This window comes from Podospora anserina, chromosome 1 (assembly GCF_000226545.1).
Source record: "Podospora anserina S mat+ genomic DNA chromosome 1, supercontig 1".
Classification (NCBI taxonomy): domain Eukaryota; kingdom Fungi; phylum Ascomycota; class Sordariomycetes; order Sordariales; family Podosporaceae; genus Podospora; species Podospora anserina.
In genome coordinates this window covers 2,304,370-2,317,720 of record NW_001914859.1, presented here as the reverse complement: position 1 = coordinate 2,317,720, position 13,351 = coordinate 2,304,370, and the positions used below count along the sequence as shown (strand labels likewise).

Genomic DNA, 13,351 nt, shown 5'->3' with positions numbered 1-13,351 from the left:
GCGCAAAGAATTCTAGGGCTGAGGACAGAAGTTTGAAAAGTTTGTACATTTGGAAGAAGCAGTCTCAATCTTCAGTCCCCCTCTATTCTGTACATGCGAATCAAGAGATGCGGCCCCTCGGAAGGTTGGCGCATTCGACGGGAGCTGGGAACCTTGGAAGTCGTGGAGCCATTGCGCGTGCAGCCCAGCTCCCCGGGCCTCCCAGAGAACCCCCCATGTTCAACATCCCTGCTCGAGCTCAGCCACCTGAATTAGCGGTGCTGTCAGCCTTATCGATAAGCTAGCAGCAGTACCCCAACTGGAACCATTTGCATCATCCCCCTGGCTGTCGCGAACTTATTCTCAACTTCAACCAGGCATTGGACCCCATCACAAACAAAGAACTCACTCGTCAACAGTCATATGAGACTGTCATCATGTCTTCCATCGGACCCCAGTTACCACCACATCTTCAAAAGCGCAAACGCATACCAGAAGACAACGGCCTCCTAGCATCTCCTCCACCCAAAGTCTCGCGACGTGACAACAATGATGAAATACCCCTAGATGACGACTCCGACGATGGGTTTGGTCCCGGCGCACCACCTCCCACAAAGCCATCAATAGGACCGTCGCTCCCCCCATCAGAAAACCCATCAAATCCACTCAATCCCACCGTCGCAAAGCCATCCATCGGTCCCTCCCGTCCACCAGTAGGACCAACCCTCCCACCAACAAACAACGACGAGATCCCCCTCGACGACTCCGATTCCGACTCCCCAGGCCCAGCCCTCCCACCCTCATCAAAAACATCCCCTCCACCCCGCCGAGTCCTCGGCCCCGCTCCTCCCCCAGCACCCCTCTCAACTCGCCCAACCACCAACCCCGATTCCGACTCGGACTCCGACGACGACTACTGCCCCGCCCTCCCCGACTCCGTCCCCTCCCGCCCAACCCCCCAGGGTTCCTCCCTACCTGCCTACACGGAACCAGAAGCGGCCCCCAAACGCGACTCCTGGATGATAGCCCCTCCAACAGAAACCTCTTACCGCGCCCCAGACCCAACCAAGCTCAAAGCCCGCAAATTCAACACGGGCCCCCGCGCCGTCACAGAATCCAAGTCTTCCTCCGGGGTATCCTCAATATGGACCGAGACCCCTGAGGAAAAGCGTCGTCGCCTCGCCAATGCCGTGCTAGGTAGAGACGACCCATCCAACACCCCTCAACAACCCATCGGTCCATCAGCCGGGCCGTCAAAACGGACGGCGGAGGATGAAGCCAGAATCAAGTCTTATACCGAGCAAACGAGGGGTAAGAGTCTGGTGGAGCAGCACCAGGCTAGGAAGGCTGAAAGAAAGGCAAAGAGTGGGAGTGGGAAGGAAGAGGAGGAAGAGGATGACCCGAGCAAGAGGGCTTTTAGCTGGGAGAAGGACATGAAGGTTGGTGGGGTGGTGAGCGGGAAGCAGAAGAGGGAGTTGTTGAACAAGGCGGCGAATTTTGGGGGGAGGTTTCAGAAGGGGAGTTACCTCTGATCGCTTTTAGAGAGAGAGACAACTTTGACGGAAGGCAGGTTGAGGAAGATGAAAGGGATATGGCGGTTAGTGTTTTTTATTTCCAACGTGGGCCACGACACCACCATACATTGATGAGGGATAGCTATATGAAAGATGGTTTGAAGCATATCACTGGAAGTAGCTTCAAGTTGAGCAGCAGCCCAGAAGGTCTTTTCTGGCCTTCAATTTCAGATGGTATATACACTGGACGATCCACAGCGTGCATAGCAATAGACACCACACAATGATCACATCACCAACAGCTGAAACATTCTTGTTAGCGTGTGCTTCATCTGGTTCAAATTCCACTACATGGCAAGCCCTCCAAAAAGTCCTTTCAGCAACCCCCCTCCCCATTTCGCAAACATATACACGTTGTAACCGCCACCCCTATCCCATCCCATCCCATCCCATCCAGCTTACATTCCCTTCCCAACCCATGAGCAAAAAAACACAAAACCAAATCCCAAGTAAACTCCATGCTTGTCCCTTTCTTCCCTTGTAATAGAGAGTTGTGAGTCGTGTGTGTCAAGTGTAGCCTCCTCTCGCGTTGTCCTTCGAAACAAAAAAGCCAAATATGGTGAGGGGTGCTATGCAAATCCAAATGTGGGGAGGAAAACAAGGGGGACGCAACCCGCAAACAAACATCCCATAATAAACAAACCGACAGTGAAAGCCAGATCGAGAGAAAGAAGAAAAACAGACTAATTGAAAGGTACAACAGCCAATATCCCAGCCAGCAGCTTAGTGCTCAACGCTCTCCTGCTCTTCTCTTCTACCCTCTTCCTGGCGCTCAAATGCCTGAGTCTGTGTCGCCCACTTCGTTACCGGCTAATTTTTCTCTTGATGCCTCAGGGATTACCGCCACTTTATCAGACGCAAGTGCTTGCGAGATAAATTGCAAGAATCCGATAACGAGTCACCAGTACTGGAACTTTCAGAGGCTGGTGAAATGGGCCAATTGCGACTCCCAAGCAGTCGTTATGACGGCATCAGAAAATTACATGTACATGGTGGGAAATACGGGTATCAATAGATGAGGGGAACAGCGATGCCATGAGCACACAGCTCCTCTCCCCTCCAAGATGGGCTGAAGATCATGATCTCTGTACTCCAGCTTCAAGCTGGGATGGTGTCACAGCCGGGTTGGCCCCCGATGCTGGTGGGGTAGTCTGGCTGTCGGTGTTTTGCTGCCGCCCTCTTGGAAGTCTCGAAATAGCTGTTCTCATGTTGGAGAACCAACCGCCGCTGCTAGCCTGGTTCTCCGACACTGGAGCAGGACTCGTTGGCGCACGAGTCCTGTTCCCTCGCCTGTTATCGCGAGTACGGGAGGATCGTGTTCGGTTATCATGCCTATGTCTGTTGCTGGCATACATTTCTCTCTCGCTCCGGTTGTCAGAGCCCAGAAGACCAAAGAAGGTGCGCCGTGGCCGATTGGGCATGTTCATCCGGTTCGAGCGTGAATCAACGAGGCTGATGGCGATCAATGTGGCCCCGTCGGGACCCTCAGCGCCTGGAGGTCGTGGCTTGGGAGTGTAATAATCAGCCTTGCACAATGGGCAGCATGCCCTCCTGCTCGTGAGCCACGGGTCCAAGCAAACAGCGTGGAAAGCATGGCCACAAGTCAAGCCGCGCACGTCATCGTCGTCTTCGAGAGTGTCGATGCAAATAGCACACGTGTCTCCCGAGGTCCCCATGCATTCGGGTGGGATGGCAGCATCAATGTGCTCATCATCTTCCTCATCGTCATCATGTGCGCCTTGGGTCGACGCTTTATGGAGAGTTCCGGCATCAGCATCCCGAGCTCCATCATTGCCCCCATCCCGTTCCCTATCCGTGGATATCCTTGGCTGAGGCCCACCTATCGAACTCGAGGTGCTTTCCTTTGAAGCATGTTTTCCGGGCTTCTCGGTCTGGGCAGCCGCCGTCGTTGACTCGGGAGTTGCGGCCGTTTCCTTTTTCGCTGTCGCTTCTGCTGCTGGTGCGGTTGCGCTCGTTGTTGGTCGCTCCTCGATAGACATGCGCTCCTTATTAGGAAGCTCGGAAATCACACCTTCGGCATCGCGGACACTGTTTGGGCGACTGGGGCTTGAAACACCGCCGCGGGTAGGTAGTCCTTCCTGCGCTCGGCTTGCAACCCACGTCTTGTACTTGAGCATCGGAAATTTTTCGTTGACCTCATCGATGGTCATCAATTTCTTTTCGCGCCGACGACGATGCGGGCGAGGCATGTTCTCCATGTTGATTGGTTCGCCATCTTCATTCATCCGCATTTGACGGTTACGGGCATTGTATCTGAAGCAGTACTTGACCCCAACGATAATCCTGCCTCTTCGTTAGACACCCATGTTCAGATATTTCTCATCGCCTTTCTCTCCTGCTTACCAGAGATTAGTGAAGACGACACCAAAGCCCAGCGCTACAAAAAACAGCAGCGGCGAGGAATTGTTACCTCCCGGCGATGGCTGCGGAGACGGACTCGGAGTCGCTTCGGGTGAGGTCGATGATGTGAGAGAGGTCAAAGAGGGTTGGACCGTGGGCGAGTCCGCTGGTGAGTTGGTGATGTCCGTGGTGGGCGATGGGTTGATTGTTGATGACAATGCGGTCGATACCACGGTCTCGGTTGCTTGTCTGGCAACTATCCGAACGCCTTGCAACACCAAGGCAGGATCAATGAAGGCCATCTTGGGAGAGACGGGACGAGACGAGATGATATGAAGGTGAAGGCTCAGTGGCGCTGTGGTGAACTTCAAGGGTGCACGACGGCCATCAGCATCGCAGATTGCTGGCGGCGAGCAGATGCACCCGTGTTGTCGTCGACAGATTACCCCTCGAGGATGCAACGGCTCTGCTTCATTCGCGGTCGGAAGCAGAAGTCGGCTCGAGCTGCGTCGAAGGTGAACTCCCTCAAAGGGCCGGCGAACACTGTGTGCTGCGTGCGGATGAGTGGAGAAGGGATACGGTTAATGGCAATCGGGGTGGAAGAGGAAGGGAAGGGTTGGTTGGAGCGAACCGCTATGTTAAAGGATGGAAGCGGAGTCGAGGCGAGAGATGGGCGCTGGGGTTGGGGGGATGTCTCGCTGTTTGAGGCAGGAGAGGGGGGCGGGAGGGCTGTGCTTAATGGTGGACACAGCAAGCTAATCCCAAGTGGGTCGGGTCCTTCGGCGGGGAGGGCAGGGGTGCCGTCGGGTTCCAGGTTCACAAGAGTTGGTGAAAAAGAAGCTGGAACTTGGTCATCCGCTGAATGCGGGAGCAACCTTTTTTCGCCGTTTTTATTTCACAGAATTCAGGTTTGTGGGCCAGTACAGAAGAAACAGAAGAAGACCACTCACGATTCACAGGTTTGATCCGAGCATGGCACAATCTGATATCCATGGACGATTAAGGTACGGAGGATTTCCAAGTGAAACTTTGCAGTCTGGTTCAGCTCCAATCCCTCACTTTTGAAAATACCACCTGCTCTAGACCTTTTCCCGGTTATTCGAATTACGGCTTTGCTTCCCGCCTCTACCATTTGACCCCTTCGCTTTGTTCGTCTGAGACGCCCTCATCACCCACGCCTCGGCAGGACGGCTGCGTCCTTTATCTGGTACATCTGGTGGTGGCCATTCTCTTATGAAGGACTATCGGACAATTCACGCCCTCTCCTCGAAAAGTCTGAGAAGCCCAAATTGCGCTGAATCATGAAAGTCGGAATTGAACTGTCGCCCCCTGCCGGCGTGTGTGCGTTGAATCGTTGATCCAGAGCCCATTCTTCGGCGGTTATAACAGCAGTAAGCGTTCTCGAAGGACACTAACTGTTAGGTGCCGGGGCGCCCGGTTAAGATGTGACTTGATATCAAGGTATTGCTCCCTGCAATATTATCAGCCAAGTTAGCTGTCGCATTGGACGGCGGCATCACCAAGTCTTCTTGCTGACGACGCAACTGCTGCTCCTTTCCAGCGAGTAGAGTTGTTTCTATCTATGCTGCAAGCAGAAAGACAAGCCAAGGGCCGACGCTGCGCTGCATGATCATTGGCAAAACCCTCGATACGGGCACTCGATCGGCGCGCCTGAGAAAAGCCACCCGCCCAGTCAGGTAGCGCCAATGGTAGCCGCGACGAATTCTTGGTTTGGACAGTTGGTCTTGGTCTCTTGGTCTCGAGTAGAGGTGGCCGCGGCCAATTTGGCAGCCAAGAACGGGCAGCAATATATTTTCCCTTGGACGGGCCAGTAACGGGAAGCTCGCGTGGGAGATGGCCGTCCGCATGGTCGGATGAACCGCGGCATTTCCGTGTCCATATCCGTCAGTATCGTACAGTAATCGATCTTTTATTCTCAAAGGCGTCTTCCGAGATCGTTGGCGGCACGCTTGGGCTTCGATAGAAAGGCGGAGAGGTGGGGTCTCCACAGCTTCGTTATCCGCCAAGCCGGATCCACTTTTCTATCTGCAAAGCCGATCGTCTGATCCCTGCTGACTTGATCTCTCATGGACGGCTTGGCAATGATGCAGGAAGTGCAAAATCGATGTTATTTCATGAATCTTTTAGCTTATTCATCATGATGATTCCAACTATTGCTCTTTTACAGCATTTTTTTGTAGGAATTTCCTAGAAATTGATACTATTTATCCCCACTATGTCTCAAGATGAACGCCTCACCAGGATGAGGTGGCAAGGCCAGCTGCGGTTGCCCGGTCTCTAGCCGTGGCCCTCGACCACTGCCACCACCTCTCCTGTCCCTTGTGTGAGTGGTGAATACTTCCAGGTGCAGAAACAATAACAACAAGCACAGTATCGATAATACGCGTCAAGCAGCCAAGTCGTGTTTTTACCGTTTTACCTACATACAGCCCGAACACGTCTGCGGGTGATATATGTACGAGACCGGAGTGTCACGTCGAGCTGCGGGGCATAACGTCAGCATCAAAGAACCCCTCCAAACCCCGAAATGTCTGTGGGAGCGACAAGGATTCAAGAATTTGTCAAACTCCAAGACTAGGGACGGAGAAGTAAAGCCCTACCAGCGGACCACAAGCTACCACCAACAACCTGGAAGCTTCCGGCTTTTTCACCAGCTTTTTTCACCGCCCCGATCAGCCTTGTAGTAGTGACGGGGCGAAGTGATGCAGGGACGCGTGTGTGTAGTTTTCTTTGTTGCTGGATACGACACCCGATCCCGAGCAAGCCGGCACCGACGTCACCTCCGTCAAGCCGAGAACAGCAAGGCAATTTCTCGGCTTGTCGAAACAGCGAACCTTTGAAACTTGCACAACCGTCGAGTCAATCGGTTGAAGTTGCACTCGTTGTACCCGGCCGCGTGGTTGACCACGGCCGTTAATGAGACGGTGAAACGGAGCACAAGAAGCGAATCAATCACACATACCTAGGTCGCACTTGAACTTTACGGCGGCTGTCTAAACAGGCGGTATGTCATTAAACTGGCTGGGACTTTGTGTAACTGCCTTCACAGAACCAAACCTTATATACATAGTATGACTATCATGGACCGTAAAAGCAAAAGACCTATACATCTCAGATCACACCACCGTTCGATATCTCTGCTACCCTCCGCCTGCTCCCGCCGTGCAGGTCGGTAGGTACATTCAGATGCACGTGCCGCTCTCATGATCGTTAGCATCCCACCCACATCCAAGATGATCTTCCAATGTCTATCTACATTGCTACTACACTGCCACCTTGCCTTTCGCTCCAACACCGAGTTCGGTCTGGGCCTTATCACCTCATCATCACCAAAGTTTACTAATCCATATGGCTCTTCTCGTTTTCACGGGGACATGGTTCAGGACTTTTTTTGCCTCGCTCATCAGGGTTATGAGCGATCCCGACAACGATGGTTATGCTGAGCTCATCGATGGTGATTCATTCATCAACTCGAGAAGTGTAGTATCATGTCAGCCAGTCAGGGCTTAGTGGAGTTGGTACGTGTCATTGGAAACAAGGAAATTGGATGAACGTTTCATGAGGAATCAATCAAGCCCATTTCTTGATATTCTTTAACGCCACTGGTATGTGATATGATTAGGTATCAAGTGTTCATAAAGGGCACCTACCGCGTATCTGTTTGCCTAAGGGAGCAGAGTTGTAACGCGCATATTTCGCACGAGATATGAAGACCATAAACACATCTCCTCTACATTCCCTTTCGGCCTCAAGATTTGAGAGCATGTTGTATGGGTGTACGTAGGCGGGAGTGTTGAGGAACCTTTTATAGAGTGTTTGTGTCTCAAGATACATTATCGATAGGTGGGTATATGGGTGAGCTCACCTGCATTACCTATCAGGGGGATATACCACAGTAGTTCAGCAACTTTATGGGCGTTCAATCTCATCCGCCACCTTGAGGTTGGCCTATCCGTTATAGTCTCCAACATAACACAAGAGAACCCTAGCCCTCGCCATCATCCCACGTACCTAGTCACCCAGCTAAACAAGCCCATATTCTCATCACCAGAACCGTTCCCATCAGAAAAACTATCTCTCTCCGACACAAGACCACAACTACGCAACAAATATTGGAATGTGGAATCCGCCACACCATCGCACGTACATAGAATCATTTCCATCTCTCCATATCATACCTCACTTTCAACCCCAAACTGCTCACCCTCTCACATTCACAAAGTTTGCAGACAAACGAAGGAACCCCCAACTCACCCAAAACTTCATCCAACCACCCACCCATCAGCCAACAACCATCTCGACTTCCCTTACACAAAAAAGACACAATCACCAGGCATGATCACCCAGGATACACAAACACCAACCACCACCACCTTACCCCTATTGACCTCACCTCCCATCAGATAACCCACCCCACCACTCACAAACAAATGCCCTGCACATCCATCAAACACACCATCATCTGGACTCCCTCACCAAACCCCCACGTTTTCATTCAGCAAGATGGTCAGGCTTAAGCAAAGAAGCAGCGTCGATTGGCTCTATGTCTACCCAGAACCCCTCTCTCTACAGTACAATTCATAGGTCTCTTCTCCTTCCCTTTCACCCATTCACCTCTCCCCTTGCCATTTTCCTTCTCTTCCTTTTGGCGGACTAGCTTGAAACAGACGAACCACCGAAGTATAATACACTGTGATTTTTTCAATCCGCCGGCGTCCCCGTTTTACAAACACCACACTCATCACACAGACACGCCCCTTTCAAGACTCTGTCGGAGAAGCAAAAAAAAACACCATCTGCTCTTCGTACTCCCCATCAGATTTATTTACTTGCTCTCTTTTTTCAACTCAAGGGGGCTGTCTAAAAGTTTCTGCTCATGTCGGCTCTGATTCTGGCGTAGTCAAACAGACCCTCGATGCTGCCGACGGCGCTGATGGCAATGTCCTGATCCCAGATCTTCTTGTTGGCAAACTCCATGACGTCCTTCTCCGTGATGGCATCAATGACGCGCTCGATCTCGCCGGGACTCATGCGGCGGCCAGTGTTGACGATTTGCCGACCAATGTCCTCGGCAACGGCGCTGGTGCCGTCGAGGGACAGGAGGATGGAGGCCTTGAGCTGGGCCTTGGCGCGCTCAACCTCGGCGGGGGTGACGCTGCCGCAGAGGCGGGTCCACTCGCGGAGGGAGAAGTGAACAAGATCATCGACGTTGGCGAGATTGTCGGTGACCATGTAGATGCCCCAGAGACTAGAGACGTATTAGTATCAAGTCAACCTTCACACACAACATAGCAAAACGGTCCGTACCCAGTGTCGCTATAGCTGGTGGAGAAGCTCATGTAGCTGGTGGCAAGATCATTCTTGTGAACGATGCCGCTGAGCTTGCTGCCCTGGTGAGGAGCGTTGCCAAGAGCCTTGTCATAGTTGCCGACAATAGCCTGGGTGACGAGGGCAGTGAAGTAGTCGGGGTCGTTCCAGCTGACGCCCTCAACGGCAATGGCGATGTTGGCGGTGGGGATAGTGTCGTCGCGGATTCTGACATCGGAGCCGATGAAATCGGCCTTCTTCTTGGACAGGAGGTAGGCGGCGGACTCGGGGCTCTTGGAGGGGAGGCCAGCAAAGTACTTGTCAGCCATCTCGACGAGCTGCTCGTGGGGAACACCACCAGCTCCGACAAGAACCATGCGGTCGGCAGTGTAGTTGTTCTTGATGTAGTTGGTAAGCTCGGTCCTGGTGATGTCACGGATGTTCTCGCGGGGGCCGAGGATGGTGCGGCCGAGGGGTTGTTGCTGGTAAGCGGTGGCGTGCAGGTGATCGAAAACAACTTCCTCCAACTGCTTCTCAACCTCCTCCGACTCACGGAGAATGACATCACGTTCCCGCTCAATAGCCGACTCCTCAAGCTTAGAGTTTTGGAGAATGTCCTGGAGGATATCGACGCACTGAGGAACGTCCTCGTTCAGGGCCCTGGCGAAGTAGACGGTGTTCTCGCGCTACACTCGGGAATTAGCTTCGATGAAGGTATCCGGAATAGAATAGACGGCAACAAACCGAGGTATACGCGTTGAGGTGGGCGCCCATGTTCTCAATTTCAAGCTCCAACTGCTGCTGAGTCCGCTTCGATGTGCCCTGCCCAAGTGTATTCATGTTAGCCGGGAACGGCAGAGGGCGAGCCCGGATTACCGTACCTTGAAGGCCAAGTGCTCGAGGAAGTGGGCAGTGCCGTTGGTCTCGTCGGTCTCGGCGCGGGAGCCGGCATCGATCCACATGCCGACCGTCGAGGTCTGCGCATAGGGAGAGTACTGGGTTGCGACCTGCGGGGTGGGAAAGAGTTGCAGTCAGTATATGAAGCTGTAGCAAGCTCAGGAAGGACCAATTGGCACGACGTCATGGCGGCCAGGCTGTGGACGGGCGGACGGGAGGGCCGGGGGGAAGCTCACAGTCAGGCCATTCTTGAGTGTCGTCGTCTGGGTCTTGAGGGCGGGCGAGTGAGGTGTCGCAAGGCCTCGTCTGACGGGGACAGAAAGACCTCCAGAGCGGCCACGCAGGCCCTGGGCGAGGTTCAGAGCAAGTCTCCGGGACGCCATGGACGCGGATGGGTGTGTGTCGGGGGGGTGGAAGGGCGGTTGAAGAAAATGTCCTCAACCTCAAAAAACAGACTTATGCAGCAGTGATTTTGCCTCACTTCCAAGGCAAGCTCGGGAAGGCCCGGGCCAATTTGCCAGAGCTGCGCACCGGGGCCCAGCGTCACGTGCTTGAGCTATGCGTTTCTTGGCGCCCAATTGCAAATTCCGCCTTTAGGATTCGTTCCTGCCACTCCTTTGCCAGTGCCCCACCAACCAGCAACACTTTGGGTCATCGTTTACATACTTGGAAGCTTCAAGGTTGACAGCTTGAGAAGCTCTTGAAAGTTCCAGCTCCAGCATCAGGGTCTGGGAAAGTCGCAATGCCACGTCTTTCTTTCCCACACCTGGGTGCTGGAAAGCACGTTCAGAAACACGACACTTGAGGAGGACTTTGGGTTGGTCAAACCAGAAACCTCTCCTTCACCAGACATTAACGTAGTTCATCTTCAGTCACCATCGTTACTTTACCCAGCCCAACATGGACCCCACCATGTATTATCTGCCCCTTTGCACCTGGCACTATCTGAAATTACAGTCATTCATCCTCCCAAAGTCATGTTTCGAGCTGTTTTCAGGTTTTCCTATTGCTCATGACGCCATCAATTACGAGTTTCAATTTATCCTATTCGAGGAGCAACAATAATGATGCATGGGTGGATGAACCACTCAGAGAAACCTCGCTGCATAACTATCCTGCCCGCTTTCACCGGGACACCACGATATCCAACGATGTTTACTGTCAAAGCAGCGAAATAACGATATCTAGCTTCATGGTATTCTGCATACAATATAGGTCATAGGTCACGGCTATACAAAACAGGGCGAATTCAGCCACCGGGCCTACTGAGAGTGTAGTTTATTATGGGTCGATTGCCCCACAAATTATACCAGGCACTTATAGAACTTTAAATACCCTAAATATAAAATTAAGCCTGTTTTTATTTACTATAATAGTAGATGCAGGGCTTTGCAGCACTCTGCTATATTAAGTAAATACTTTGTATAATATCAGATAAGCGCTAGATAGGTACTAAGCAGGCACTAGGTAGTGCCGAGTAGGTGCCGGGTAGGTGCTTTGTGAGATACTTTTGCCGTGTGTAACGATTTTGCCAAAACTGACGCCACGGAGTACTATAGCAGTAATGCAACGGCATATGGCCTAAAGTAGGATACTGGGTTAGAGTCGGGAGGACTAGGGCTGAGGACGAGGGCTGAGGATAGGACTGCGGCCAATGGGAGAGCAGAAAAAGATGCGGCTAATGAAAAAGCAGGAAAAAGGAGTATAGGCTAGGTGGAGCAACAGGCAGGGCAGAGAATGAATATCTGGGGGAGCGAGCAGGCCTTCCACACTTACTTTTCTTTTCTTCTTCATCTTACAATTACTTTAGCTACGGAATATTATATTGTAACGAACCTCTATCTAGAACTTCTGAAAGGGATACTAGTTAAAAGCACTTCTAAACAATCTTAGTTCAGTACAGCTAAATAGTATACAACAAATGAGCTTGTCTCAATAACAATCGCTAAAATACCACGATTATGACTTGTAAATTACATACTACAGAACTATCTATCTACACCAGCCAGTTCCTCCATATATATATAGACCTTAGAACCGTGGACCGTTGACTTACAGATGGTCCTCGGTCTAGTCTTGATTAGCCGATACTGGACTGTGGACCGTAGGCCCCGCCGCTGTCCCCGGTCCTTATTTTATTGGTCCGTTCTGTCCATCTAGACCGTGAGCACCGCTCGATTGCCCGGTCCAGTTCTGATTAGTTTCTTGTGGCTCACTGTCTTCTAAAACCGTGACACTTTTTCAGAGGTTCTAAATAGGAGCCCGTCACAATAACTTCAGTTGTCACAATCGTTGGTGGGAAACCCACGCACGGGGCGCGGGGCGCCCCTGGCCAGTCATTACGGACCAGTCGGAAGAGGAACGAAAGGCTCATGGTAATCCCGGTGAGCGGAGCGGCAGGATCACGGTGATCATGGTGAGCCTCAAGTGGAGGATGTGATCCGGATCACCGCTAGGGAACGCGATCCAGGTGATCCACAGGTCTATATATACGGAGGAACTAGATAGCTTGTAGATAGTTCCGCAGTATGCAATGACAAGTCACAATCGTGGTATCTTAGCTGTTGTGATTGAGACATCTTGTTGTGCACTATTTAGCTGCACCGAACTAATTGTCAGAAGTTACCTTCAACCAGTATCCCTTTCAGAGGTTCTGTACAGGGGTTCGTCACATCAGTAAATTTATTTTGATTAAAAAGTATTTTATAAAACTATCGTTATAAATATTATGTTAATTTTTTAAAAAAACCTTAATTTTTTTTTACTTTAAATAAAATTCTTATTGATGAATTTTATATATTAAATAGTCACGTATTAATATAATTGATTAATTAAATATTACTATTATAAATCAAAATCTTTTAAGGCTAATAGTAAGAGTTTTGAAGCTATCGTAAAAAAGTAAATGAAAAACAATCATGGTAAATGTTATTGGACCCAGTGATTGGGTTATAGGTGGCTTGGCACTTGAGCCAAACTCCTGTAAGTATAGTGGCGGGCGCGGACAATTTTGGTTCGATTGAGTATATGCGGTATTGGTTACCTATTGTTCTCAACATCAATGGCTGGTAGTTCAATGCCATGTGCACTTCCGTCAGGGGGCATGTAGAACCCACGTTTCTGTGTTTCCCCGCATGGACGAAAGGCAGTTAGGGTCGGAGAGACAGCTTCACTTTCTTGATGCCCCGGTTATTACCCAATGCGGACTCCAG

The 13,351-nt window shown here is 51.4% G+C and overlaps 3 protein-coding genes across 3 annotated transcripts; 1 reads left to right on the top strand and 2 right to left on the bottom strand.

Annotated features, from left to right (window-relative positions):
- Positions 1–416: 416 nt before the first annotated feature.
- On the top strand, positions 417–1,511 carry PODANS_1_6540 (uncharacterized protein; the record flags this gene model as incomplete). The annotated part of the gene is made up of 1 exon (XM_001912837.1): positions 417–1,511. The coding sequence occupies one exon, from the start codon at positions 417–419 to the stop codon at positions 1,509–1,511; it is 1,095 nt and encodes a 364-aa protein (XP_001912872.1).
- Positions 1,512–2,629: 1,118 nt separating this feature from the next.
- On the bottom strand, positions 2,630–3,805 carry PODANS_1_6530 (uncharacterized protein; the record flags this gene model as incomplete). The annotated part of the gene is made up of 1 exon (XM_001912836.1): positions 2,630–3,805. One exon carries the CDS (start codon positions 3,803–3,805, stop codon positions 2,630–2,632), a length of 1,176 nt encoding a protein of 391 aa, XP_001912871.1.
- Positions 3,806–8,795: 4,990 nt separating this feature from the next.
- Positions 8,796–10,522, bottom strand: PODANS_1_6520 (uncharacterized protein; the record flags this gene model as incomplete). The annotated part of the gene is made up of 5 exons (XM_001912835.1): positions 8,796–9,183; positions 9,243–9,928; positions 9,987–10,064; positions 10,124–10,249; positions 10,376–10,522. The coding sequence occupies 5 exons, from the start codon at positions 10,520–10,522 to the stop codon at positions 8,796–8,798; spliced, it is 1,425 nt and encodes a 474-aa protein (XP_001912870.1).
- Positions 10,523–13,351: the final 2,829 nt, after the last annotated feature.